The sequence below is a fragment of the Megascapheus bottae genome, chromosome 17 (assembly GCF_031878675.1).
Source record: "Megascapheus bottae isolate mThoBot1 chromosome 17, mThoBot2.hap1, whole genome shotgun sequence".
Classification (NCBI taxonomy): domain Eukaryota; kingdom Metazoa; phylum Chordata; class Mammalia; order Rodentia; family Geomyidae; genus Megascapheus; species Megascapheus bottae.
Window position 1 is genome coordinate 24,693,866 of NC_143525.1, and position 23,069 is coordinate 24,716,934.

The window sequence follows — 23,069 nt, forward strand, 5'->3', positions numbered from 1 at the left end:
AGTCACTTATCAACCAGTTCTGTACAATTGGTCCAATGTAAAAGCTGCCATCATTCTGCCTTACATTTGACCTGAAGTGACTCAGGAAAAACAGCTTCTCTGGGCCAGGAGCTTGGCCTAGTGGTAGAGTGCTTTCCTAGCATGCAAAGGCTGGGGTTCCATTCCTCGGTACCACATATATAGAAAAAAGCCGGAAGTGGTGCTGAGGCTCAAGTGGTAGAAGACCAGCTATGAACAAGACAAAACAGGAGAGAGAGAAAGAGAAAGAGAAAGAGCGAGAGAGAGAGAGAGGGCGCACATAAGCTTCAGTGCCACAAGAAAGTAAAGGAGGGAGGGAGGTGAGTGTGGGTCCATATATACGTGTAAGGATGAGAGTGTGTAACTACTTGTGTGTCTAGCTGCGAGGCTCTGTGTGTGTGTATAGGTCTGCACAATGTGTGGCTGATGTGTGTGCATGTCACTGAGTTGTCTATGTGTCTGTTCATCTTCCTGTGACACCTGCCTTGCTCCCTGTGGTTCCATGGTTGCATCAGCACAGGGGAGTGCCTGGAGAGGCCTTGACAGGTGACAAGTCCATATTCAACTTGAAACTCTGGAGTTTGACTCTTGACTTGAACTCCCTGAATGAAAGAAGTAATGGTAGTTCACTCTAGAGGGCTTTCAGATGAACCCTGGCAGTGGCTTATCTCTGAAAGCTATGGATTAGGTGCCCTTGTTAGCTGTTGTGTTTGCTACTTGGCTGTACTCAGCAACACTGACAGTGGACCCAGGCTATTGGTGCAGTGTTGCGAAAGTCTCTTGGTAGGCAGGAAGCCTGGTCGGAAAGTTTTAGAACTCTTTCTATGGATACCTTTGGGGACATTGGGACATGGATGCCCCCCCCCCCAAGGTAAGTGCCCAGTTACAGACTGGTGCCAGAGGTCCCATCTGCAGAGTGCTAGGTGACACAGTCACCGGAAGGAGTTCCTCCTACCTGCCTGGTGCCATTGGCTACTGCCTGCCCCACCCCTGCTTCCTGTCCTACCCCTTCCTACCAGGCTGACTCTGAGAAGTAGGTGAAAGGAGATGCCAAGGCTAACCTGTGGGCCTCTGGCCACCTCCCAGGGGGCGGTGCCCCTTGGTGATACCTAGTGCTGGGGTACAGGGAGAAAATAGTCTCAGTCATCCAGGCAGGAGAGGTGGCCAGTAAGCTAAGGGAGGGCTGGCAGCCTGCCAACCCCAGGCTCTGCTCTCTTCCCTCCCCAGGTAGCGGCAGCAAAGGATGCCCCAGGCCCTGGAGCGTGCAGATGGCAGATGGGCTTGGATGGTACTGCTGGCTTCCCTGGTGACCCAGGCCCTCACTGTGGCCTTTCCAGTGTGCATTGGCGTCTTCTTCACCGAACTGCAGCATGACTTCCAGGCCAGCAACAGTGAGACCTCCTGGTTCCCCTCCATTATGGGGGCCATGCTCCACGCTGGGGGTGAGCAGTCTGGGAAAGGGGGGAAAGAAGGAGAAGTAGCCACCAGGGCTGGGGGAAGAGGCCACAACTTTCCAGTCTCTGGCTATGTCAGAGGTCATAGGCTTTGACTCTTGAATGGGCTCCTGATTTCAGCAGGGTTGTTCCCCCCCTACCCCCACCTCTCTGGCTGGCTGGGACTCAGGTAAGCGGGATGGGGACAGAGCTGAGGTACCTGGGGTTGGCAGAAAGCCAGGCAAAGTCCTAGAGTCCCTTCAGAGGCCACTGGAGGATCCATCCAGACCATAGGTGAGAAGGGACACTCAGTGCCTGGTGCTGGGGCCAGCAGACCCAGGCTCTGCTGCTTTCCAGCTGGCCCATCTCCTAATGTCCTTTCTTTCCCTCCAGTAAGGAGGTACCACCCTGCATCTGTGGGATGATAAGAACCATCCTAAGAGCCCTGAAGGGGATGCAAACTAGGAAAGGTATAAATGTATAAATGATGAATATTTTTTTTTGCCAGTCCTCAGGGCCTGGGCACTGTCCCTGAGCTTTTTTTTTTTTTTGCTCAAGGCTAGCATTTTGCTACTTGAGCCACAACACCACTTCTGGTTTTTTCTATGTATATGGTACCAAGGAATCAAACCCAGGTCTTTTGTGGCCTAGTGGCAAGCACTCTGCCACTAGGCCACACTCCAGCCCTGATTAAGTATCTTTAAGACCCTTATTAGAGCTTAAGGATGGAAAAAGGGACTCAGGAATAAGAGGGGGCAAGGCCTGAGCCCTATCTTTCCCTGGGGCTTCCTACAGAGGGGAGGCTACTGAGGCTAAAGCCTGGGAAGAAAGCAACTTCCATCTTCTCCTTCTCCCTGCTCTCCTACCTCAGGCCCCAGAGGCCTGTGACCAGGTGAGCATGTAACTAGGAATGTGACCAAGAATGTCTCCCATTCTCCCCCAGCCCCCACTGCTGGAGGCAGGGTAGGAGCTGCTCTGAAAGTTCCCATGAAGTCTCTAGGGAGACTGCAATAGAGAAGACAGTGAGTTCAAGGGATCTTGGTCAATAGCAACGAGATAAGCCCAACGTCAGGGCTAGCCCATGTGAAGGATCCCTACTTCAAAACCCCAGCACCTGAGTTCTCTGCCTGCCTCTCCCTCTCCCTGGCACCAGCAGCCTGCTTATTATTGTTGTTAGGAGGGAGGATAGTGGGCGAGATTATACCTGTCAGGATGATCCTTGATCCACCTGGGCAAAGAGGGGAGGCCTGGAGTGTGGTCTAGTGTTAGAGTGCTTGTCTAGCATGCATGAAGCCCTGGGTTTGATTCCTTAGTACCATATACACAGGGAAAAAAAAAGCCAGAACTGGTGCTGTGGTTCTGGCTCAAGTGGTAGAGCACAATCCTTGAGAAAGCTCAAGGATAATACCCAAGTCCTGAGTTCAAGCCTTAGGACTGGCACAAATTAAAAAAAAAAAGTGAGAGGAAAAGCCAGTCCTGGCCCTGAACATAGCCTGCAGAGCTGGAATAAGCAGTGGGAATCTCTGACAATTCTTTCTCAGGTAGGCAAAAGGGGTAGGGGCAAGGAACTGGGCATCTGTTAGGAACCCCCTACTGCCCACCCAGAGCAAGTACCCATCTCTGTTGATGTGAGAGTCGTCTCTGTCGAGCTGTCCATCTCTCTCTCTCACATACACACCTTGCCATCCAGAGTGTCATAGAAATTTTAAGCATGAAAGTCATTTGCTCAAGTCCTTTCAAATGTGCCCAAGCCCTCCACATCTTAGAGATGAAGAAAGCAAACCCAAATTGCAAGGCTTGCCCAAGGCTGAGGAGAGCTTCCTGGCTGAAGCCATGCTCCTGGCAGAAGGAAGCTACCTCCAGGGCCCCACCCCTCAGCAATACACCACAACTAGATTTCACCAAGGTCACCTTTCCTGAGTTAGGCAAGACATGTGGACCAGCAGTCAGAGCCACGTCACAGCCTGGTCTCTCCCTTGGCATCTGCTTGATTGTCTTTAAGGATAGGCTGCTCACTCCCTCTGTTGCCCTCATACTCACACTGGCTCACACATCACTGGCACAGGCATGTGTTCACATCATCTGACGCTCTAGTTGCCCTCTGGGAAAGTTACTGAGGGAAACTGGTGTGTGCTGGGGGCAGGGCACTCCGTGAAGGTGGCCTTCTCCAAGGTGTCCTGGAGCTGACAACCAGCCTCGCTAGTTTCTACCTGCCAGGCTAGAAAGTAAGCAAGCAACTGGGTGTTGGAAGCAGGTCCCTCTCCATGTGGAAACAAATGTCTGGAGTTAGGAACTTGTAGAGGAGCTGGAATTTTGAGGTTTTTAGTTTTCTGTTGTTTTGCCAGGATGGGGGTTGTCTTTCATGGGTCTTGAACTCAGGGCCTGGGCACTAGCCCTGCACTCTTTTGCTTAAGACTAGTGTTCCACCACTTTGGACCACAGTTCATTTCCAGTTTCCCAGAGGTTAATTGGACATAAAAGTCTCAAGCCAGGCACGATGGCTCACGCCTGTAATCCTAGCTACTCAGGAGGCTGAGATCTGAGGATCATGGTTCAAAGCCAGCCCAGGCACAAAAGAACCTGAGATTCTTATCTCCAGTTAATCACGAGAGAACAGGAAGTGGGGCTTGGCTCACAGGGTAGGGTAGTAGCTTTGAGCTGAAGAGCTCAGGGACAGTGCCTAGGTCCAGAGTTCAAACCCCATGACCCACAAAAGAAAACCTCATGAGCCAGTCCTGTTTGGGGGAATTGGTCAACGTGGTGCAGGGCCTTGCTGTGGCCATAAGATTCCCTGTCAGGTGGTTAAACATCACCTAGATGGACTCCCCCTTACTTTGAGGAACCATTAAGCATGACTCAGACCACATAGGTCAACCTATGGGAGGATGGGAATCAGACTGGCTGCATCCAGGGCTTCTGTCCTTGAAGCTACCTGGGTAGTTCCTTCTGAAACCTCTCTCCCCAGCCCCTCACTAGTTGTCACCTGCTGACCCTCGGCTCTCCACAGGACCCCTGTGCAGCATCCTGGTAGGACGCTTCGGCTGCCGGGCGACTATGATGTTCGGGGGCGTGATGTCCAGTCTGGGCATGGTGGCCAGCTCCTTCTCAAGGACCCTCGTCCAGCTCTTCCTCACAGCGGGATTTATCACAGGTGACGGGCATTCCCGTGACAAGGGTGGCAGGAGTGCACAGGGCAAGCAAGCCTGTCCCTCTGCCAGCACTGCTTACAGTCCAGCGAGGGAGATGGATGATTGTCAGATAGATAGCAATGTTTAAGCCCCATGCCAGTGACTGTCATCCTAGCTATTCAGGAGGCTGAGGTCTGAGAATCACGGTTCAAAGCCAGACCAGGCCGAAAAGACCATGAGACTCTTACCTCCAATAAATAACTGAGAAGAGGCCGGAAGAGCTATTGTGGGCTCAACTAATAGCCTTGAGCAAAAAGATGCTCAGAAACGATGCCCAGGTCTTGGAGTTCAAGCTCTAGAACTAGCAAAAATAAACATAAAACAATGCTCATATACCTCTGATCCTGACAGTGAGTGTGAAGACCAGGGATAGGAGGGGTAGCATCCTGGCCTACAGTTGGGGAGTGAGCTGGCATAAAATGAGCCAAGTGGGGCCGGGAGTTTGGTCTAGTGGTTAAAGTGCTTGCCTAGCATGCATGAAGACCCGGGTTCGATTCCTCGGTACCACATACATAGAAAAAAGCCAGAAGTGGTGCTGAGGCTCAAGTGGTAGAGCTCTAGCCTTGAGAAAGTCCAAGGACAGTGCTCAGGCCCTGAGCTCAAGCCCAGGACTGGCAAAAAAAAAAATAAAATAAAATGAGCCAAGTGGTAAAACAGCTAGGACACCTAATATAGGAAACACAGCAGGGGTGGAGAAGTTTGCTTTTCTTGACAGGGTGATCAGGGAAGGCCTCAGAGCGACAGTAACAGGTGAGTGGTGTATGAGTCAGCTTTGCTTTACTGTAATGAATTCCTTAGGTCATCAAGCTATAAAGAAAAATGGTTGGGGCCGGAGTTTGGCCTAGTGGTATAGTGCTTGCCTCGCATGCACGAAGACCAGGGTTCAATTCCTCAGAACCACATATATAGAAAAAAGCCAGAAGTGGTGCTGTGACTCAAGTGGTACAGCTCTAGCTTTGAGAAAACCCAAAGACAGTGCTCAGGCCCTGAGCCCAAACACAGAACTGGCAGAAAGAAAAAAAGGAAAGAAAGAAAAAAGAAAGAAAGAAAGGAAAGAAGGAAAGAAAAGGAAGGAAGGAAGAAAGAAAGGAAGGAAGGAAGGAAGGCAGGCGTCAGACCAGATAGGTGGCAGGCGGGAAAAGGTTATTGCTTGAGCCAGGCTTGTGTGATAGAAATGATGGTGCGAGGTCCTCATAGAAGAGTCAGGAATGACCCAAAGATCCAAAAGGAGGAGGGGAAGAAGAAGAGACAGCACTAGGACCAAGGAGTTCTGCCTTGAGCCACTGGAAGGATGGAACAGATCTCACCTTTGAAGAGACCTAATCTATGGGGAAGATGGGAGGCTTGGGTTTGGATTGGCCCCATCTGAGCTTCCAAGGGAGAGGCCTTGAACTATAGCGAATACTTAAACAGCCATTGAGAGGTGGGGGCAACACATTGATGGGATTGGGTCCTGCTAACACAGATGTGTGAGGGAAAGAGTGAGAAGAGGCCTAAGGACTGGGGCTTGGTGCTTTCAGTAGCCAGAGTCCTGGACAGAGAGAAATGACTTAAAGGCAGGAGACTTAGAAGAGCTCCAGGCTGCTGTCCTGTGCCAGCAAGACAGATGTGCCCTCCAGTGATGAGGCTTCCCAGACTCTGAGAAGAGCAAATCTGGGGAAGAAGTGAGCATGAAGGCCAGACAGGGTCAGGTTCAGAAGAAATGGAGAGCTGGGCACAGAGTTCAGTGAGGCTCTTCTATCCCCAACTGTGTGTGGGGAACATAGGAAAGACTGGAAGACTGGAAGTATGGCATTGTGGAGGGTTTTCTCTTCCTTCCTTCCTTCCCTCCTTCCCTCCCTCCCTCCCTCCCTCCCTCTCTTTCTTTCCCAGGCTAGTACTGGGGCTTGAACTCAGGGCCTCATGTTCTTGATTAACTTTTGCACTTATGGCTGATATTATGCCATTCAAGCCACAGCTCCTCTTCCAGCTTTTTGTTGCTTAATTGGAGATAAGAGTCTTACACACTTTTCTGCCTGGGCTGGCTTAAAACCCTAGTCTTTAAAATTCAGCCTCTTGTATAGCTAGGATGACAGGCCTGAGCCAATATGCCAGGCTGGCACTGTGGTTTTTATTTGGTTTGGTTTGGAGCCGAGGATCAAAGGCAAGGCTAATAAGCATGTAAGCATGTTCTCTACTAAACAGAGCACATCCCTAGCTCCTCCATGATTTTTTTTTTTTTTGGTCAGTCCTGGAGCTTGAATTCAGGGCCTGGACACTGTCCCTGAGCTTTTTTTTGCTCAAGGCTAGCACTCTTCCACTTGAGCCTCAGCACCATTTTTGGCTTTTTCTGTGTATGTGGTACCAAGGAATCAAGCCCAGGGCTTCGTGCACGCTAGACAAGCACTTACCACTAGGCCACACTCCCGGTCCTTACATGACATATCTAAGTAAAAGAAACAGAAATGGAACTGGTTGTGATGGCTCACACCTGTAATCCTAGCAACTCAGGAGGCTGAGATCTGAGTTTCATGGTTCAAAGCCAGCTTGGGCACTAAAGTCCATGAGACTCATATTTCATAACTACAAGTGGCACTGTGGCTCAAGGGGTAGGACAGTAGCCTTTTGTTTTGTTTTGTTTTTTCACTTGAGCCTCAGCACCACTTCTGGCTTTTTTCTATGCATGTGGTACCGAGGAATCAAACCTGGGTCTTCGTGCATGCAACGCAAGCACTCTACTACTAGGCCAAACTCCCAGCCCCAGGACAGCAGCTTTTTGTTGAAGAGCTCAGGGACAGTACCCAGGCCCACAGTTCAAAGCCCACAACCACCACCACCACCACCAATCCCTCCCACCCCATGAAGCTGGTAGCTCACCCCTATAATCCTAGCTACTCAGGAGGCTGAGATCTGAGGACTGAGGTTTGAAGCCAACCTAGACAATAAAATCCAAGACACTCTTATCTCCAAATCAGAAGTAAAAGTGTAGGGCTGGAATTGTGGCTTAGTGGTAGAGTGCTTGCCTAGCATGCATGAAGCCCTGGGTTCGATCCCTACTACATAAACAGAAAAAGCCAGAAGTGGTGCTGTGGTTCAAGTGGTAGAGTGCTAGCCTTGAGCAAAAGAAGCCCAGGGACTGTGCCCAGACCTGAGTTCAAGCCCTAGGACTAGGGGGAACAAAAAGAAAAAGTGTTCTGGTATTATGCCAAGGTGTGCTGGATGCCCTTGGCAGACTTGGGAGGCAGATCTGAGGGGTAAGATGCTTAGTGGGAGGTGGATGTAGAAATATTCTGGCCTAGAATGAACACAGGCAGCCATGGGACACGACCCTAAGACCCCCCCACACACACACTCCAGGTGTGAGTAAAAGACCCCAGAATGCACAGAACTGGTTTCTACTCTCACCCTACAGGTCTGGGCATGAGCTTTAGCTTCCAATCGAGCATCACCGTGCTGGGTTTATACTTTGTCCGCCGGAGACCACTGGCCAATGCACTGGCTTCCATTGGCATCTCCATAGGTGTCACCCTGTGGCCACTGGTAGCCCGCTGCCTCTTAGAGAAGCTGGGATGGAGGGGCACCTTCCTTGTCTTCGGTGGGGTCTTCCTCCACGTGTGCATCTGCGGAGCCATCGTGAGACCCGTGGCCACCAGTAAAGCCCCGGAGACCAGAGACGACCTCCCCCCACTCCCCAAGGCACCATCCCATGGTTGCCTGGCAACCTGTGGTTCCACCATCCAGCACCATCTGGCTTGTGACATCTTGTGGCACAATACGGGCTACTGCGTGTACACCATGGGCGTGATGGTGATGATCCTAGGATTCTCACTGCCATTCATCTTCCTGGTGCCATATGCCATGCGGTACGGCATGGAGGAGTATCGGGCGGCCCTGCTCCTTTCAATCGTGGGCTGCATCAACATCTTTCTGCGGCCCATCGCTGGGCTGTTGGTAGGTCGGCCGAGCTTTGCTGACTACCGGAAGTACTTATTCAGCCTGGCGATCCTCCTCAATGGGCTCACCAACCTGGTGTGTACAGTGTCTGCTGAATTCCAGGTGCTCGTGGGCTACTGCATGGTTTACAGCGTGTCTATGTGCTGTGTCGGAATCCTCATCTTCCAGGTCCTCATGGACATCGTCCCGATGGACCGGTTCCCCAGCGCTCTGGGCCTCTTCACAGTCCTCTGCGGCATCACTTCCCTCATCTCCCCACCGCTGGCTGGTGAGAACCTGGGGGAGAGGGCAGGTGCATGTGCCAAGCTGGGGTTTGTGTGGGCAACAAATAGGAGTTGGGAGCAACAAGAAATCTACTTTGGCCAGGCACCAGTGGCTCACTTCTGTAATCCTTGCCACTCAACAGGCTGAGATCTGAGGCTCACAGTTCAAAGCCAGCCTGGACAGGAAATTCACTGTGACTCTGATCTCCAATAAACCACTCAGAAAAAGCCAAAAGCGGCGCACTGGCTCAAGTGGTAGAGCACTAGTCTTGAGCACAAAGAGGCTAAGGGACACCTAGGCTCTGAGTTCAAGCCCCGAGACTGGCAAAAAAAAAAAAAAAAAAAAAAGGAAAAAGGGAGAGAGGAAAGTTGAAAGGATAGAAGGAAGGAAGGGAGGGAGGGAGGAAGAGAGGGAAGAAGGAAAGAGGAGGGAAGGAAATAGGATTTGTGTATTTGTTCTCCTACTTCCTACCTGGAAGGCCTGGGGAAATAGATTCCTTCTTTGAGGCATAATGACAGCTGCAAAATGCCAAGTAGAGCAGGTGCCTTAACCATTTATTTACCCAGGCTAGTCACTGGGCATGCCTGCCCAAAATCTATGCTTTGGGAGGCTTGGAGAGGTAGGGAATGGAAACACAGTGGTGATCTATGCTGAAAAACATAATGTACAAAATAATAGCCGGGCGCCATGGCTCTCACCTGTAATCCTAGCTACTCAGGAGGCTGAGATCTGAGGATACAGGTTCAAAGCCAGCCTGGGCACAAAAGAACCTGAGTCTCTTATCTCCAATTAACCTCTAGAAATGGAAAATGGGGCTTGGCTCGAGGGTAGGGTGGTAGCCTTGAGCTGAAGAGCTCAGGGACAGCGTTCAGGCCAAGTTCAAGCCCCATGACCCACCAAAAAAAAAAAAATTACAAGATAAGACCCATAGAGAAGGTTGCCTGGCAGCTGAAAGAATGACTTAGTGGAGAGAACAAAAAAGCTACATAGTAGAAAGATAAGCAGGGCACTGTGACTCACACCTATAATCCTAGCTAATCAAGAGGCTGAGGTCTGAGGATTGAGGTTCAATGCCAGCTGAGGAGAAAATTCAGTGTGACGCTGATCTCCAATTAACCACCAAAAAGCTAGAAGTGGGTGGTGTGGCTCAGGTGGTAGAGTGCCAGTCCTGAGCCAAAAATAATAAAGAATTGAAGGCCCTGAGTTCAAGTCCCTGTGACAGCACCCCACCTCACCCTCTTTCTGTTGTTGGTGGTGGTCCTAGGGCTTGAACTCAGGGCCTGACTCAAGAGTTCCTGAGCTTTTCCTCTCAAGGTTTGCGCTCTACTACTTTGAGCCACAGTGCCACTTCTGGTTTTCTAGAGATAAGAGAGTCTCATGGACTTTCCTTCATTGGCCTTTGAACCTTGAGCCTCAGATCTCAGCCTCCTGAGTTGGTAAAATTAAAGGCCTGAGCCACCAGTGCATGGCTCCAGTACTTTTCAATTAAATAAAATCCCTGCTCTTGGGAGCACACATCGTTGGGGGCATGTTAGGACTCAGCAGGCAGTGGCCTGACGTATCTCTATTCCCAGGGTTCGTTCTGGACACCACTGACAACTTCAGCTATGTCTTCTACATGTCAAGCTTCTTCCTCATCACATCTTCCCTCTTCATGGGTGGCAGCTTCTACGCCCTACAGAAGAGGGAGAGAAAAAGTAAGCAAGACAAAGCAGGAGACACCTCAGAAACCGTTCCAGTGCCAGGTCTTCTCCTGGAAGACAGATCTAAGAAGCAACTGTATACTGAGATCATGTATGTGACCAGCGTGTGAGCCTGAGGTCAGCCAGCGACCTTCCTTCTAGCCAGCATTTCTGGACTGGACCTTCCTGGCTTCCTTCCACTGAATCCTACTAGTAGAGGCAGCCAGGGCCAGCTCAGCCTGGCTGGCTCCACACTGCTGCTATTACAATACAACACACTGGGTCTTCAGGTCCAACTTGCATGCCTCCAACACTGGGTCTCCTTGTCCTTCTCTGGTCCTCTTTCAAAGTGACCAGTCTGGACCCTGGGGGACTGCTCAGACCTCATGCTGACTGGAATCTGGTGAGAGATGGTAATGGAAGGCCAGGCTGAGGGTGGCCTAGATAAAGAAGACAGATGAAAGAGGAGTATGGGGCGCCCCCATCCTGACACTTGAGCAGCCAGTGGGGAGCCCCTTCTGTTGTCCTGGAGTAGGTCTCCCTGGCTTTGATCTCTGTAGTGGAGAAGTCTGAGGGGTTCCCTGACGCTCAGCAGGGTCTACGCCAGGATCCTTTCTCTTTTGTTCCTCACCCTGTATCCAGTAGGGGGTCGGGGGAAGCAGATATTCAGCTGAGCAGGAGAGGGAAAGGCTTGCTAGGAAGTTGGAAGACTGTCATAAAGCTGAGCACAGGTGGCTTGAGCCCATAATCCTAGCTACTCAGGAGGTTAAGATCTGAGCCCTGGAGTTTGAAGCCAGCCAGGCAAGAAAGTCTGTGAGACTCTTATCAGCAATTCACTATCAAAAAGCCAGAAGCTGTGGCTCTAGTAGTAAAGTACAAGGCTCTGCATTCAAGCCCTCATACTTACATATACAGGTGTGCATATACATACACAAATGCACATATACTCACCACACACAAAGACTGTTGCAGAAGCAACAGAAGCCTTACCAGTTCCTGGCCTGGCCTCCTGGCCCCTCTTCTTCACTGTTACAGGGTAAGTGCTGAGGGGCGGGAGTGGTGCTCAGTGGGACAGGGATTGCCTAGCATGTACAAGGCTTTAGGTTTAATCCTTAGTAATTCCCTCCAAAAGAAAATTTTATATTAAAGCCAGCCTGGGCATAAAAACAGGACTTGAGACTCTTATCTCCAATTAACTTCCAGAAAATGGGAAGTGGGGCTTGGCTCAAGGGTAGGGGGGTAGCCTTGTGCTGAAGAGCTCAGGGGAGAAAAAGGAAAGAGTAAAGCCAAGTACTTGTGGCTCACTCTTGTAATCCTAGCTGCTTAGGAAGCAAGAGTTCTGAGGATCATGGCTCAAGGCTAGCCCAGGCAGAAAAGTCCATGAGAATCCTCTCTCCAATTAACCACCAGAAAGCCAGAAGGAGTGCTGTGGCTCAAAGTGATACAGTGTTAACCTTGAGCAAAAGAGCTCAGGGACAACATCCTGGCCCTGAATTCAAGTACCATGACTGATGAAAAAAAGAAAAGTAACTGTCAGCCAGGAGTTTGGCCTAGTGGCAGTGTGCTTGCCTAGCATGCACAAAGACCTGGGTTCAATTCCTAGGTACCACATACACAGAAAAAGCCAGAAGTGACTCAAATGGTAGAGCTCTAGCCTTGAGAAAGCCCAAGAACAGTGCTTAGGCCCTGAGTTCAAGCCACAACACTGCCAAAAAAGAAAAAAAGAAAAGTAATTGTCAACCCAGAACAGAAGATGGCTGAGTCACCTGACTGTCCTCCTCTGCCCTCTTGAGGCCTGTGCTTGTGATCTGAAGGTTGGTACTATTGATTTACCTTGCAGGTGCCTCTTGAGGTCAATACCCAGGGCTGGATCAGTTCAGACTTGTCTCAGCAGGAACAGGAAACGGCTTGCTTGCTTGTATTATATACACAAACCTTCCCTGCAGCAGGTCATAAACCCTGAATTCATTAAGCAGGGAAAACAGGCCTTACAGTAAACCTCTTCCTTCCCCCTTCCTTTCTCCCAGCTTGTTGGGAGCTGCTTAGGCTCAGGAACTTGTTTGCTATTTCAGGTTCAACCAAGCTCCAGCAAGAAAAGCTTATCAGGATAAATAATACTATTTTCATGACCTGATGCTAGTCTTTCTCCTCCATATGACCATGGGGAAATAAGCATCGCTAGGGTTCTCCTTTCTCTTTTAGGTCACTCTACTGCCCTCTTATGACCAAAGAAGGTAGCACAGCAGCAAAGGTCTGGGGGCAGGGATAGCAAGTTATCAAAGTGCTGTGGCACTCTGGGCAATTTACTAACCATCTCTGGAACTTGAAAAGGGAAGAAGAGCCAGACACAGGTGGTTCACGGAGTGTGTGTGTGTGTGTGTGTGTGTGTGTGTGGTGGGGATGGGAAATCACAGTTCAAAGCCAGCCAGAGCAGGAAAGTCTGTGAGACTTTTATCTCCAATTAACCACTAGAAAACCGGGAGTGGCCCTGTGGCTCAAGGGACAGGGTGGTAGCCTTGAGCTGAAGAGCTCACAGACAGCATCTAAGCCCAGAGTTCAAGCCACACAACTGATAAAAAAAAAAAAGACACCCACCCCCCCATTACCTGCTTCTCCCTACCCAGTCCTGAGTTTAGGCACCCTTTGTGCTCTGAAGGGAAAATGCTGGGGCACATTTTCCATCTTAACTGACTGGAAGAGGAGGGAATTGGGGCGGGTGCATGGGTGAAAATTTTTAAAGAAAAAAACATATCCGTAAAACTTCAGCACAGGAATTATTATTTTTAAACAATACTGGGGTTTAAACTCAGGGCCTCTGCTTGCTAGGCAGGTGCTCCTACAATTTAGGCCACACTACAACCCTGAGAAGGGGGAATTTTGCCAATATCATCATTTACTCCAAGGCAGCAGTAATAATAATCTATGGACAAAAAAGAAGAAAAAAAATAAATCTCTGGGCAGAATTACTCCGAAAAATATCTGAGTATTTCCTGTGTGGGGCTGGGCAGAGCAGAATAAGACTGTCATTACCATCCGCACAAAACCAAAGACTGGGACTGGGGATGCAGCTCAAGGGTTAGAGCACCTGTTTAGCAAGGCCAAGACCTTGAGTTCAATCTCAAGTACTGCCAGAAAATAAAAACAAAAGAAAAAGGACTGAGAATTCCTAGGGAGGAAAATGATCAGATACAAAAAGGGAGGCCAAGGCCCACCTGGAATTCAGGACTCATGGGTGGCTGATTTCCTGAGAATCTTCTAGAAAAAAAATCCTTTCCCCAACCCCTATGTTCTTGGTCCCAAAACTTTTGCTGCTCTGCCTGGTGGGCCACTTTGAGTTGAGATATATTAAACCAGGTTGCAGACTACTCACAGAAACCAAGGGTCTGGAGAGGTCACAGGGCAGCTAAGGGACCCAAGCACACAGACTAAGGTCAAAACTCAGATTCTAGAAGATATGCATTGGGCAGGGGCTGTATACGGGGACCTGAAACCTCAGGTCAAGCAATTTTTGTTTGTCAGTCCTAGGGCCTGAGCACTGACCTTGGACTTTCTCAAGGCTAGAGCTCTACCACTTGAGCCTCAGCACCACTTCTGGCTTTTCTATTTATGTGGTACCAAGGAACCCAACCCGGGTCTTCATGCATGCTAGGCAAGCACTCTACCACTAGGCCAAACTCCCGGCCCAGGTCAAGCAATGTTAACTGGAGTGTAGAGGCCACTCTGCCTTAATCCAGACTCTCACACCAAGCCCAGAGCTAAAGGTACCAGGTCCCCACGTCTACATTCTCGGGAGTACTGGAGTTTGAACTCAGGTCCTAGCATCTGCCTAGCAAGTGCCCCTCCATCTCTACATTAAGCACGGTATCAGCACCTTCCTCCCTCTCTGGTGCTTTATTCCCTAGGACCATAAGATCTTGGTCACTGAGAAGCTGTGCAAAGGAGTAAGGCCAAAGGGCTTGGGACTCCAGAGCTTCACAACCCCTACGGTTCTCCCGGGCGGGCTGAGGCTCCTCCCAGGCCTCACCCACGCCGCCGACCGTCTAGGGATCGACCCAGCCCCCAGGACATCTGGACAGAGGTAGCAGGTCCAGATACCTGTCGGGGTGCAGGGTCAGGAAAAACCAACCAAGCCCTAGGGGTAAAACTCCGGTGGAATGCACGCAAACAACGTCAGGATTCCGGAGGGGAGTCGCCGGCCGAGACAGAGGCACCCTCCGGCTCCTCGACCTCCCCAAACGTCCCCGGGACGCTCCCCTCGCGGAGGGGTTCCGCCTGCAGGAAAACGTGGGGACGCCAGCAGGGAGAGCGGCTTACCGCGCGTGCGCGCCGGGCAGCGTGACAGTCCCGCCCCTCTCCGTCCGACTCCGCTCCTTCCGCTCTCTGTGGGCGGGACCAGCATGGCTTCCGCTCGCACCCTAGAAAGGAAACCCCGAGCCGTAGGCGGGGCGCTGCTTCCGGCCCCTCCTCCGGCTCTTGGAGACGTCCTGCGTTGAGGTTTGTTTCCTTCTCGAGTCCGTCGCTTAGGGCCTTTGTCCTCCTCCCCTCGATCCCCGTTCCCAGCTGCACAGGACTGCAGAATCTGACCCCAGGACCGGAGCCCGCCCTCCGCCTCCCCGCCCAGGCCGAGGGCAGGGGAGGGTCCCGCCCAGGCCCCACGGCCTGCGGTGTCCGCCCTCTCGCTCGTCCCCAGCGGGGCTCCTCGGCACCCCGACCATGGCGCAGAAGCCGAAGGTAGACCCCCACGTCGGACGGCTCGGGTACCTGCAGGCGCTGGTCACGGAGTTCCAGGAGACGCAGAGCCGAGGTGAGAGGCTGCGGGCGGGCGCCGGGGGCGGGGCCGGGGTCCCGCCCGGGGTCCCGCCGTGACAGCCGCGGGCGCCTGGCTCCACTGCTGCTCTCCCACCCCAGACGCCAAGGAGCAGGTCCTCGCCAACCTCGCCAACTTCGCCTATGACCCCAACAACTACCAGTACCTGCGGCAACTGCAAGTCCTGGATCTGTTCCTCGATTCGCTGTCCGAGGAGAATGAAACGCTAGTGGAATTTGCAATCGGTAAGAATGGGGTCGCCCCTGCCCCCAAAACCTGATGGGCCCCGGGGGAGATGAATTGGAAGTGAGTCCTTGGGAAAGGAATCGCTTAGGCGGTCCTTTAGTGAGGGGGACACCCCTTTCCGATATCCCCTCCTCCTTTCATATGTTGTCCAGGTCAGTGGTCTGGAAGTCACCACCCAGGGCTGACTCTGCATGTCTGTCATCCTTGTCGCTTAGAGATGAGCTAATAAACAAAAGAATGGATAGAAATCACTTTGAATGAGAAGTTTAGGTATTACGCTTGTGTGTGTGTGTAAAAGTGTAAGCACGCACTCATGTTGCTATTACTGGGGCTTGAACTCATGGCCTAGGCTCTGCCTCAGCTTTTTCACTCAAGGTCAGTGAAAGCCACAGCCCCTACTTCTGGCTTTTTAGTTGTTAATTGGAGTTAAGACTAACAAACTCCCCCCCACCACCACTGGCTTCAAACTGCCAGCCTTTTACAGTCAAATAAAACGACTGGAGGCTGGCTCAGGTAACTACCAATGCTTAGCAAGCCTTGAGTACAATGGGGGCGGGGAGTGAACAAAGCCAGGTGCCAAACCTGCAATCCTAACTGATTGGTGGGGGAAGTTTGAGGTAGTCAGCCCCTGACTACCTCAAGAAAAGTTTGAGAGACCTTGTCTGTCGGTGAGCGGCATTTGGTGGTACCCATTATCTTAACTATGAAAAGTACTCAAAAGTGAGACTTTTGTTGTTGTTGCTGCTGTTTTGGTTTTTTGTTTAGATCCTGAGACCTGGGTGCAGTTCTTGAGGATTTTTTGCTCAAGGTCAGCACCGTACCATATAAGCCACAGCTCTACTTCTGGCTTTTTTTTTGGCCAGTCCTGGGCTTAAGCTCAGGGCCTAAGGACTGTCCTTGGATTTTTCCCAAGGCTAGAACTCTACCACTTGAGCCTCAGCACCACTTCTGGCTTTTTCTAAGTATGTGGTACCAAGGAATCGAACCCGGGTCTTTGTGCATGCTAGGCAAGCACTCTACCACTAGGCCAAACTCCTGGCCCCTGGCTTTTTTTTTTTTAGTGGTTAATTGGAACTAAGAGTCTCACGTTCCTGCCTGGACTGGTTCCAAACTAGGATCCTCAGATTTCAGCTTCCTTAATAGCTAAGATAACCAGTCTGAGCCATTGGCACCCAGCAAATTTTTAAAAATTTATTTAGAGTCAGGCATGCTTATATACATCTATAATTTCAGCACTGGGAAGGCTAAGACAGGATCACAAATGTCAGGCCAGCCAAGGATACATAGCAAGGTAGTACCTCAGCAGAGAATAGCTGAGTCAGATTGACTTTAGCCCTATCTCCCAAAACCAAATTCAGCAGCATAGTGAGAAGAGCTGGGTTTGGAAGTATGGGCAGGCCTTGGACTCATTGCTCCATCACTTGTTCCATTTGGGTGTGTACTTTCCCTCCCAGTCTACCAAGTTAATTCAATGAAATAATGCTCCCCTCCCAAGTCCTGGGGCTTGAACTCAGGGCCTGAGCACTGTCCTTGTGCTTTTCTCAAGGCTAGCACTCTACCACTTGAGCCCAGAGCACCACTTCTGGCTTTTTGTGTGTATCTGGTACCAAGGAATGGGACCCAGGGCTTTGTGCATGCTAGGCAAGCACTCTACCACTAGGCTACACTCCCAGCTGAAATAATGTTTTTAGGGTCAGTGTCTGCAGCTGCAGGATTCCTAGGCTCCACACCAAGGACCTGTGTGGGGTTCCTTTGGGGCTAAACAGAACCCTCTCCTCCCACAGAGGTAAGGAAGGATGGAACACTGAGGGATAGTCGAAGGTAGATGCTTGAACCCTTACTTCATAGCAGGTGCCCAGGCAAGTGTCTGAAGGACTTAATTGCTACACACAGCTGGCACTAGGGGGTTACCCACTGATAACAGTCTCTGCTTCTTATACATTGTCTCTTTTGACCCTGCAGATAGCATTAAAGGTAATGTATTTCTGACAGCTGCTTTCTAGTTAAGACTCTGAGGCATAAGAGAGTTGGACTGGGCAGAGGTCTAGAGTTGCAGGCCTGAGAGTGAACCCAAAGCCATCCAATGCTGGAAACTGAATCCAGGTGCCCTGAACATTGGTTATTGGAGATGTAAAAGCATAAGAAGAGAGTCTTTGCTCCTATGAAGACTGAATTCCAGAATATTATAGAAAACATGCAGTTTCCATACTAAAAGGCAGGATCCAAGTTGATTAAATCAGTTTCCTGTGGTCTGCTTCCTGTAATACACATAGTTGCCACCAGATGGTAGTGGTGCGTAAAGGTTGGTAAATCCTCAGCAACCACTGTGGAAAAAGCATAGTTTCTCAAGTTGAGTCCTAGAGGAGACCTGTGCAAGTTCCTGGGTTCAATCCCCAGTACCAATGTTCTCCTTTTGTGTGTATGTGCAGGCCCCAGGGCCTGGGCACTGTCCCTCAGCTTTCTTTTTTTTCCCAGCCTGAGCACTGTCCTTGGACTTTCTCAAGGCTAGAACTCAGTACCACTTCCGGGTTTTTTTCTATGTATGTGGTATCGAGAAATTGAACCCAGGTCTTCGTGCATGCTAGGCAAGCACCCTACCACTAGGCCAAACTCCTGGCCCTAGCTTTTACTGCTCAAAACTAGTGCTCTCTCACTTGAGCTACAGTTCCACTTTTGACGTTTTATTGGTGGTGGTTGTCATGGGATTTGAACTCATGGCTTGGACATCATCCCTGAGCTTTTTCACTCAAGGCTAATATACTACAACTTTGAGCCTCAGTGCCACTTCCAGTTTTCTGGTGGCTAATTATAGATAAGTCTCATGAACTTGCCTTCCATAGCTGGCTTTGAACTGTGATCCTCAGATCTCAGCCTCCTGAGTAGCTAGGATTATAGATGTGAGCCACCAGTGTCCCATTTTGATGCCTTTCTTATACACCCAAGGTGGGCTAGTAAGCTGAGTCCTGCTTTTGCCTCATGTTCTATCCTATTTCTCTTTTTCTTGAGATTTTTGTTGCTCTTGTTTGCCTAAAGCAAGTTGATTAGCCAGTCAAAAAATGTTCTTTTTTTGGTGTTAGGGATAAACCTAGAGCCTTAGGCTAGCTAGGCCAGCACTCTACCACCAAGCTACACCTCAGCCTTCTTTTTATGTTGTAGCCATTTTCCCAAATTGCAGTGTGATGCAACAGTGAAATACACGTAAGTTCAATAGGTGTGCTCAACCTCATAAATCACTTAGAATACCTCCCAACCATCCTAGAGCAGCCATGGTTCTACCTGCCCTTGTCCTGCCATTATCCTGGATTTGGGTTTTCGTGGTTATAGGTTTTCACTGTTCTTGAACTTCATATAAATGAACCATGAGGGATTTGCTCCTACATCTGGCTTTTGTCTTTCAACAGGATGTATCCTTTAGTGGTATGCCACATGCTACCTGTTAATACAGACTGAAGTTGTTAATAGATGGAAGCCTTTATAGAGTTAAGATGTTCTGACTCATTTTGTACAGTTTATTTTTATTTTATTCACTTATTTAGGTAGTACTGAAGTTTGAACTCAAAGCAAGACAGGTGCTGTAGCACTAGACTATGCCTCTACTCCCAATTTCCTACAATTCCTGCATGCTAATGCATCCTTTCTCCTGGATAGGCGCACCTGAGAGTGGAAACTGCCAGCCCTAGGGAAATGTATATGTAACTTTATTAGAAAATAGAATATTGCCAGGCACTGGTGGCTCATGCCTATAGTCCTAGCTACTCAGGAGGCTAAGATCTAAGGATTGTGGTTCAAAGCCAGCCTGGGCAGGAAAATAGAAAAATCTGTGAGACTCCAGTTAAGCACCAGAAAACCAGAACTAGAGCTGTGTGTGGCTCAAAGTGTGGAGTGGTAGCCTTAAGCAAAAGAACTCAGGGCCATTGACCAGGCCCTGAGTTCAAGCCCTGTAACTGACAAGGAAGGAAGGGAGGGAGGGAGAGAGGGAGGGACGGAAATCCTGGCCACTCAGGAGACTGGAATCTGGATCACAGCTCAAAGCCAGCCTGGGCAAGAAAGTCTGTGAGACTCTTATCACCAATTAATTAGCCACCAAAAAGCTATAACTGGTTCAAGTAGTAGAGTGCTAAATTTGAGCAGAAAAGCTAAGGGATAGTGCCCAGGCCCAGAGTTCAATCCCTTAGGATGGGGGGAGGGGAGGAATTAAAAAAGAAAAGGAGGGAGAAAAGAAAGAAAGAAAGCCGGGTGCAGTGGGTCACGCCTGTAATCCTAGCTACTCAGGAGGCCGTGAGATCTGAGGATCAAGGTTCAAAGCCAGCCTGGGCACTAAAGAACATGAGACTCTTATCTCTAATTAACCACTAGAAAACAGGAGGTGGTACTGTGGCTCCAAGGGTAGTGCAATAGCCTTGAGCTGAAGAGCTCAGAGACAGTGCCAGGCCCAGAGTTTAAGCCTCATGACTAACAAAAAAAAAGAAAAGAAAAACAGAAAGAGAGCAAGAAAGAAAAAAAAAAATGAGCTTGTAATCCAGGGACAGATACCTGTCTAATGTCAGCTAGGCTACTGCTGAGCCGCATTGGCCCATCTGACATTGTGGTCCACAGCTTCTGAGTTCCTGAGCAGATTCACCCAGGTACATTTGGGGCCTTGGTGCTCATGTATCTGTGTTTGAGACCTTTCATGTTCCTCTGGCACCATCTTGCTCCAGTAGACCTTGCTCCTCAAGTCCTCTCCTGGGTCTTCAATACTTGTTTCATCTCCAAGGAATGCAGCCAGCTAGGCATAGGAATCTAAAAGTAGCTGGTGCCAGTGGAACACACCTGTAATCCTAGCTACTTAGGATCTTGAAATCTGAATATCACAATTTGATGCTTTTTTGGTTTTGTTTTTATATTTTTATTGGTCCTGGGTCTTGAACTCTGGGCCTGGGTGTTGTCCCTGAGCTCTTCAGTGCAGGTCTACCACCCTACCCCTTGAGCCACAGGACCACTTCCGGTTTTCTAGTGGTTAATTGGAGATAAGAGTCTCATGGACTTTTTATTTATTTAGTCAGTTCTAGGGCTTGAACTAGAGCCTGAGCACTGTCCTTGGACTTTCTCAAGGCTAGAGCTCTACTACTTGAGCCACAGCACCACTTCCAGCTTTTTCTTTTTTTGTAGATTATGGGGCTTGGACTGGCCTGGGCTCAGTCCCTGAGCTCTTTCGCTCAAGGCTACCACCCTACCCTTGAGCCAAGCCCTACTTCCGTTTTCTAGAAGTTAATTGAAGATAGTCTCTGGTCCTTTTGTGCCCTGGCTGGCTTTGAACCTTGATCCTCAGATCTCAGCCTCCTGAGTAGCTAGGATTATAGGCATGAGCCACCGCGCCCAGCCAGTTTGACACTCTTCTCTCTAAAGGCAGCAAAAAATCTAGGAGTGAAAAAGCTAAGGGAGGGGCCATACATAGAAAAGGCCGAAAGTGGTGCTATGGCTCAAATAGTAAAGCTCTAGCCTTGAGAAAGCCCAGGCCTGAGTTCAAGCCCCAGGACCGGCCCCCACCTCCCCCAAAAAGCTGAAAGTATGTGTGCCTAGTCCCCAAATTCAAGCCCATTACCCCCGCCCCACCCCCCCAAAAAAAAAGTTTCACTATGTTGGGTCCAAGCAGCTGGCGATCTGGCAATCTGGCAGGCACCTGATCCATCCTTGGATGCCTTCCAGGCCCCTGGCCTGTGGCTTTCTGTCCCCACCCTCCAACTGATGACATCTGACAACCCTCTATCTGAGCTGTAGTGCCCTGCCCTGCCACACCTGGCTGTGCAATGACTCACATACTACAGCAGTGATAAATGCCTGCCCAGCATTAGTTTGAGGTCAGCTCAGTCAGAAAAGCCCATTAGACTCAGTTTTCAAAATAACCAGCGAAGAGCTAGACCAGAGGTGTGGCTCAAGACAGAGAGCAAGCTGAGAACCAGCAAGCTGAGAAGTGTGAGCCCTGCAGGGCATGGTGGCTCACTCCTGTAATCCTAGCTGCTCAGGAGGCTGAGATAGTCCGGACACTAAAGTCTATGACACTCTTATCTCCAATTAACCCCAGAAAAGCACTGTGGTTCAGATGGTAGGGCAGTAGCCTTGAGTTGAAGAGCTCAGGGACAATGCCCAAGCCCATAGTTCAAGTCCCTCCACCTACAACAACAAGAAAAGTGTGAGCCCTGACTTCAGACCTCAGTAGTGGCAATGGATGAATTAAAGCAAAAGGGAATCATACTAGCCCTTCAGGTTCTGAGGCAAGATGGAAAGAGGCTTGTAGGCTTGTACCCACTGTGACAAGCTACATGGTGGTAGCAGAATGGCCTTTGTGGAACCTTGGGAGAGCTGGGGCCTGGAGACTTCTTTATCCCTGGGCCAACATCTGTCAGTGCGTCCTCAGGGCGCACTGGGCAGACTGGAGAGAGGGAAGGGGGAGGAGGCAGGAGGAAGCCAGGGGCCCGGGCACCCAGGCTCCATGTTGCTTTTCCCTAGGAGGCCTCTGCAACCTGTGCGCAGACAGGGCCAACAAGGAGTACATTCTGCAGGCAGGGGGCATCCCACTCATCATCAACTGCCTTTCAAGCCCCAACGAGGAGACTGTGCTGTCTGCTGTCACCACACTCATGTACCTGAGCTCACCACGCCCCAGCTCCCACCCAGAGCTCACCTCCATGCCCGTCATTCAGTGCATGCTGCGCTTCTCTCTCTCAACTAGCACAAGACTCCAGAACCTGGCCCATATCTTCCTGCAGGACTTCTGTTCCCCAAGCCAGGTGGCTGAAGCCCGAAGCTGGCAGGCTCCCTCTGCCCTGGGTATCCCACTGCCAAGAAATGAGGCCCCCCAGCACCCCTGATCCAAGGAGACTCCCCCTCAGCTCTAGCTTCCTTGTTACCCTCTTGGAGGGCTCAGGCACCCAGCTGAGCAAGTGCCTACTGCAGAAATGGTACCATCTTCAAGGTGAGGTTTTCCAGCACAGGTCTCACATGAATGGAGAAGCCAGACTGAGATATGTATATGGAGAAGGGATGCAAAGCTGGAGCCCCCACTTCCCGGCTCACACAGCCCCATGTAGGATGTGGTAGGTCCCAGGCATGCAAGGCGGCTGTGAGCAGTGGTTGGGACCATGGCAGTGGAAGGAAGCTGAGAGGGCGCCATGCCTTTCCAGGGCTTTACAAGACCATACCACCTCTTATCTTCAAGCTCGGCATTTGAGCATGGCAGACACTGACCCAGGTAACTACAGCCCAGGAGTAGCTGTCCACACAGCCCTCCAACCTGCTGTGTGTCCGGTGCAGGAGACAAAGATGGAGATGCACTCTTTGCCCTTGGTGACACAGTCCAGTGAGTGCTAATGTAGCTATCAGGCATTAAAGCCCTATGTGTGTGATGACACATGAGAATAAAGCAACAGAATTTGGCGTGGTGACACACAATTGTAATCCCAGAAAGACTTTATAAGAGGATAGAAAAAGGGCTGGGAATTTGGCCTAGTGGTAGAGT

General features: G+C 50.3%; 2 protein-coding genes across 3 annotated transcripts; both read left to right on the forward strand.

Annotated features, from left to right (window-relative positions):
• The first annotated feature begins 1,172 nt into the window (after nt 1-1,172).
• Nucleotides 1,173-13,835, forward strand: Slc16a5 (solute carrier family 16 member 5). Its single transcript, XM_090350256.1, has 4 exons — nt 1,173-1,460; nt 4,459-4,602; nt 8,031-8,840; nt 10,411-13,835. The coding sequence occupies exons 1-4, from the start codon at nt 1,262-1,264 to the stop codon at nt 10,647-10,649; spliced, it is 1,392 nt and encodes a 463-aa protein (XP_090206382.1). The 5' UTR covers nt 1,173-1,261; the 3' UTR covers nt 10,650-13,835.
• Nucleotides 13,836-14,922: 1,087 nt separating this feature from the next.
• On the forward strand, nt 14,923-22,717 carry Armc7 (armadillo repeat containing 7). Of its 2 annotated transcripts, none has more exons than XM_090350260.1 (3): nt 14,923-15,322; nt 15,427-15,506; nt 22,061-22,299. In XM_090350260.1, the coding sequence occupies exons 1-3, from the start codon at nt 15,232-15,234 to the stop codon at nt 22,199-22,201; spliced, it is 312 nt and encodes a 103-aa protein (XP_090206386.1). In that variant the 5' UTR covers nt 14,923-15,231; the 3' UTR covers nt 22,202-22,299. The 2 variants fall into 2 exon arrangements, with proteins under 2 accessions (XP_090206386.1, XP_090206385.1); XM_090350259.1 differs by having other exon boundaries at nt 14,931-15,322; nt 15,427-15,570; nt 22,061-22,717.
• The last annotated feature ends 352 nt before the right edge of the window (nt 22,718-23,069 follow it).